Source organism: Pholcus phalangioides, unplaced genomic scaffold, assembly GCF_987345545.1.
Source record: "Pholcus phalangioides strain wild (caught in Gottingen) unplaced genomic scaffold, Ppha-v1.0 ptg000018l_1, whole genome shotgun sequence".
Lineage (NCBI taxonomy): Eukaryota > Metazoa > Arthropoda > Arachnida > Araneae > Pholcidae > Pholcus > Pholcus phalangioides.
In genome coordinates, this window is record NW_028301611.1 from 20434431 (window position 1) to 20440081 (window position 5651).

Below are 5651 nucleotides of genomic sequence, written 5' to 3' on the forward strand. Positions count from 1 at the left end.
ATTAAAAATCATTTAATCAAGAATAATGATTTGTTATCTCATTGGCAAAAATGAGTTCACCACTACGCTACAGCTAAAAATTTGGTGGCAGCGGTTTGGATGTGTTTCACGTCGTTCCGATGTTCCTCTTCGTAAAAGTTTTTGACTGTTGATGTCTCCAACAGGAGTTTCGAATTCGGCCATCCGTGCCGTAGGGAAAGATTCGGCCATCCGTGCCATCGAAAGATTCGGCCATCAGTGCCATTGAGAGATTTGGCCATCAGTGCCATTGAGAGATCCGGCCATCCGTGCCGTGGACAGATTTGGCCATCCGTGCCATCGAAAGATTCGGCCACCCGTGCCGTCGAAAGATTTGGTCATCAGTGCCATTGAGAGATCCGGCCATCCGTGCCGTGGAGAGATTTGGCCATCCGTGCCATCGAAAGATTCGGCCACCCGTGCCGTCGAAAGATTTGGTCATCAGTGCCACTGAGAGATCCGGCCATCCGTGCCGTGGAGAGATCCGGCCATCCGTGCCGTGGAGAGATTCGATTATCCGTGCCGTCTGGATAAATCTCGGAACTCTGGAGGAATTGGGTCATCAGCTCCGTCAGGAGAACAATAAGTGCCTTGAAGTAGAGTAGTGTGTAAACAGCAGTTTCACCCAGTGACTTTTGCGACAGTGATAGTTATTGTTGGGATCATCAGATCATCTCGTTAGGTTCTAAGTCTCTCCGAAGTCCGAAGGGGTAAGTGCCATGATTAAGGCAAAATTTTTTTTTTGAGGCACAGTATTGTTTAAAATGTACCGCAGTTGATTTTATTTATTTGTGGTAGATTGTATATTGTGATTATTCTTGAAAAATAGCTGAATTACTTTTATTTTGAAATTAGTTTGTATAACTAATATTATCAGCTATGGCATTCCTTGCAAAAGCTAGAAAAGAAGATTTGAGGTTGTTAGCAGAAGAGTTGGGGGAGAATGTGAATGATAGAATGAGAATTTTGGATCTAAAAAGACTGATTATGAATTCAGCAGATTTTGAAGAAGATTTTGTTAAGGGGCAATTTTTTAATATTGTCGAAGAGCGAGAGGCTAGGGAGGAATTAGCTAAGAGAAAACTTCAGGAAGAAATAGAAGAGAAACAGAAAAAAGAAGAATTCGCGAGAAAACAAATGGAGGAAGAGGCAGAAGAAAAAAGAAAAAGGGAAGAAAGGGAGTTTGAATTAGAGAAACTACGTTTAGAAGCAGCAATAAAAAACGAGGGTCGAGGTTGTTTGGATTTCGATATAAGAAGCGGTGGGGGAAGTTATGAGCTGACAAAGCTTGTCCCCAAGTTCGATGAAAAGGAAATGGATATCGCGTTGTTTCTTGCTTTATTTGAAAGGCAAGCCAAAAGAGTGGGGGTAGAAAAAAAAAGGTGGGTATCAGCCATGTTGGCTCTTTTACCACCCGACGTGGTACAACTTATAGCAAAGGAATCCGAAGAAAATTTTGATAACTTTGAACACATCAAAATGGTTCTCCTAAACAGGTTCAAAATGACCCCAGAAAATTTTCGATTAAAATTTGTCAAACATCAGAGAAATTCAGCCAAGCCGTGGCGGGATTTCGTTTTTGAACTTTCTAAATATTTTGATGAGTGGGTGGAAGGTTTGCAAGTGACTGATTTTGAAGGGCTAAAAAAATTGATGGTCACAGATCAAATAAAAAGGCGCGTTCCACCGGAAATAAGAGAGCATTATATTGATGAGTGGGCGAAAATTATCACTCCCTATGAATTGGCCGAAAAATTGGATGCGTACGAGAATGTTAGAGAAGGGTCGAAAAACCCTCAGGACCAAAAGTATAGCAATAATAGATGGCAATATGCAGAAAAAAAGTTCCCTAATAAATCTGCTCACTACGAGAAAAAAGATCTACAAAAACAAGAACATAGAGAATTTGAGAAACGTAGGTCCCTTAAATGCTATCAATGTGGTTCGCCATCGCATTTACGTCCGAACTGCCCAAAATTGAAGCGGACATCAGAGGGTACAGTTAATTATGTTAATGATGGGTCAAAAGATCTTTTAGACCCATATACAACCCTTGGTAGAGTAAATGGCATTCCTATGAAAATTTTGAGAGATTCGGGGGCCACAATAGATATAGTTTGTGAGAAGCTTATCACTCCTGATATGTTGACAGGTGAAAACATATGGCTTAAAACGCCGTTAGATCCTGATCCCAAGTGCCTACCCTTGGCACATGTTGAATTATGCGGTAGTTTTGGAAAAATATGTACTAAAGCAGCAGTCATTAGAAACGAATTAGATCAGGGGCGGTATCTCTTAGGAAACCGTACGGCGGAATTATTGGAAGGGTGTGAGATGCCTTGTTTTTTGTCCCCAGAGGCGTTGAATGCCGTAGAAACAAGGGCTCAAACGAAAGCAAAGTTTAATAAGGGGATCATCCCAGAAGAGAAAAATGTTGAAGTTCTCGGGGAGAGTTGTTTAGGCGCGCAAGAAAATGAAGAGGCAGGTGATGATCGTCTGTTATCAGATATTATTGTTGACGAAAGTGATAATCTTCAATTGCCAGAAATCAGTGAAGGGGCTGAGGAATTGTCTTTGTTGAAGGTTAGTTCTAAGAAACTATCTAAAATGCAGCAGGATTGTCAATCCTTAAGGGAATTGATTACATTAGCCCAAAAGCCTGTAAATCCTACTGCAAAGAAGACATATGTTTTTGAAAACAATCTGTTGTTTAAGATGCATGAGGACCACCTCGGAAACATAATAAAACTACTACTAGTACCGATAGAACTCAGAAATAGTGTTAAGGCACTTTGCCATGAAAGTACTTCGGCTCATGTAGGAGTTACAAAATCAAAAGATAAGCTTTTGAGATATTTCTTTTGGCCTGGATGTTATAAAGATATGGAGGAATATGTGCGTACTTGTGACCAATGTCAAAGAGCGGGAAAACCTAACGAAAAGAAGAAGGCACCTCTCAAATTGGTTCCCATTATTCAGGAAGTATTTTCAAAAATTAACATAGACGCTTGTGGACCTCTTCCAGAGACTCCAACTGGGAAACGGTACATCATTACAGCCATGTGTCTATCTTCTAAATACCCAGAAGCTATACCGGTCGTTGATATTAAATCAGTGAGTGTGGTCAATGCACTACTCGAGATATTTAGCAGGATAGGTTTTCCGAAAGAAGTACAGTGTGATCAAGGGACGTCGTTCACGAGTGCTCTCACTTCAGAATTCTTTCAGAGATTTGGGGTTAAGGTGAGTCACAGCTCCGTGTATCACCCACAGTCCAACCCTGTGGAACGGTTTCACAGAACCATTAAACGTTTGTTGCGGTGTCTGTGTGAAGAATCTGGGCCCGATTGGGAAAAACACCTTCCGCTAGCATTGTTAGCGTTACGTACAGTTACACACGAAAGTACAGGGTTCACTCCTTCAGAACTAGTGCACGGGAAGAATCTAAGAACTCCAGAAACATTAGTGTATGAACAGTGGATACAGTCAGGGGATGAGGAAAGTCCTGTTACAGAATATGTTCTTAAACTCATAAATAGGATGAAAAGGTGTCAGGACTTGGCAGTTAGCAAAATGGAAGAATTACAGGTAACTAGAAAAAAATGGTATGATAAAAATTCTGTAAAAAGGGAATTTAAGCAAGGTGACGAAGTACTCATTTTTGCAATTTCTAAACCGAATAAGTTAGCAGTTCAGTGGACTGGTCCCGGTGTAATTCAAAATAGACTGTCCGAGACGAATTACATTGTTAAGCTTCCGGATAGAAAAGAACAAATATATCATGTAAATATGCTAAAACCGTATTACAAAAGACCCGAGAGCATTAATTTCTTGGATTGCGTAGGAAATGATGGGTACACGGACAATGATATAGATTTTCCCCATTTGGATACCAATCCAAATATTTTCAATTTTGAAGACATTGTCCAGAAAAGCAACTTGCTTGAACGTATAGATCCCCAAAGAATTGAGCAATTTCATAAACTGTTGAATAAATATTCTGAGATATTTTCTAACGAGCCAGGAATGACCCATCTGGTTGAACATGATATCACGTTGATAAATGATAAGCCCGTCAGAGCTAGGCCGTATAAGATTTCTCAACGACAGAATGGTATTTTAAAAACTGAAATTCAACGAATGTTAGATTTGAAAATAATTGAAGTAGGGGAATCAGATTATACCTCACCAATGATCTTAGTTGAAGCACCACATAAGGATCCCAGACCTTGTATTGATTATCGCCGGTTAAATGAGGTGATACGCACCGAATTTTTTCCATTGCCAAATATCGAAGAAAGGCTTGAATTAGTTTCATCAGCAAAATTTATTACCTTGTTAGATTTATCCAAAGGATACTGGCAGATTCCATTGAGTCCCACAGCTCAAAGATTTGCCGCTTTTGTTACCAGTTTCGGAACGTACAGGCCACTACGCATGCCATTTGGTCTGAAAAATGCTCCATATTTCTTTAGTAAACTTATGGCAGAATTACTAAGAGAATACGAAAATTTCGCTGTACCATACCTCGATGATATAGCTATATTTTCTGAGTCATGGGAGACACACCTGAAACATGTCGAATTAGTGTTAGAACGCTTGAAGGGAGCTAAATTAACACTAAAACCATCAAAATGTCGTTTCGCCCAAGATCATGTCAAATATTTGGGTCATATAGTTGGGCAAGGGTATAGGAAACCATGTGAAGCGAAAATAGAGGCCATTGAAAAGTTTCCTACTCCAGAAACCAAAACTGAAATCAGAGCTTTTTTAGGATTGGTAGGGTATTATAGTCATTACATTCCTATGTTTTCGGTATTGGCTGCACCGTTATCAGAAGCTTTAAAAGGGAAAGAAAAGAAAGGAGAAATCATCTGGACTCCTGAGTGTAATGCGAGTTTCACTTGTTTGAAAAACAAGTTAATTAGTCAACCAGTGCTATATGCACCAGATTTCTCTAAGCAATTTATTGTGCAGACTGATGCGTCAAATATGGGAATGGGTGTAATTTTAGCTCAAGAGGATAGTGCAGGAGAAGAACATCCCATACTTTTTCTCAGCAAAAAGTTTTCTCAGGCAGAAAGAAACTACACTACTACTGAGAAGGAATGTCTGAGCATTGTTTTTGCTGTTAAACGTTTACACTATTATCTAGATGGTCAAAAATTCTTGATTGTCACTGATCATAATCCTCTCGTGTGGTTACAGAAGAATTGTAGCACAAACCAGCGTCTGATGCGTTGGGCATTGTCACTCCAACAATATGACTTTCAGATACAGCACAGACCTGGTCGCAAAAATAGGAATGCTGATGTGCTAAGTCGTAATATTCCCGAATGACCTGCAATTTGTTGAATGTTTCGAAAATTTTATGTATGAATGCTTTAATTTTTCTTGTTATTTTTGTGTTGTATTATTCCATTATAATTGCAGAGTTTAATGAAGAATTGTGTTTTTTTTTGTGTGTTGTTCAAAAATTATTTTGAATTCGGTTATATATAAACCCAGAAAATTTTATGGATCATATTATTATTTTTTTTTGTTTTTCAAACTTACTTTTCTGTAATTTAATTGCAATGTATCACGAACAATGTTTTTTTTTTAAATTTTTTTTTTGTGCCTCAATTTGCCTG

At 39.0% G+C, this 5651-nt stretch overlaps 1 protein-coding gene across 1 annotated transcript; it reads left to right on the forward strand.

Annotated features, from left to right (window-relative positions):
• Positions 1–897: 897 nt before the first annotated feature.
• LOC149072057 (uncharacterized) lies at positions 898–5358 on the forward strand. The gene is made up of 2 exons (XM_089248018.1): positions 898–4132; positions 4361–5358. The coding sequence occupies exons 1-2, from the start codon at positions 898–900 to the stop codon at positions 5356–5358; spliced, it is 4233 nt and encodes a 1410-aa protein (XP_089104144.1).
• Positions 5359–5651: the final 293 nt, after the last annotated feature.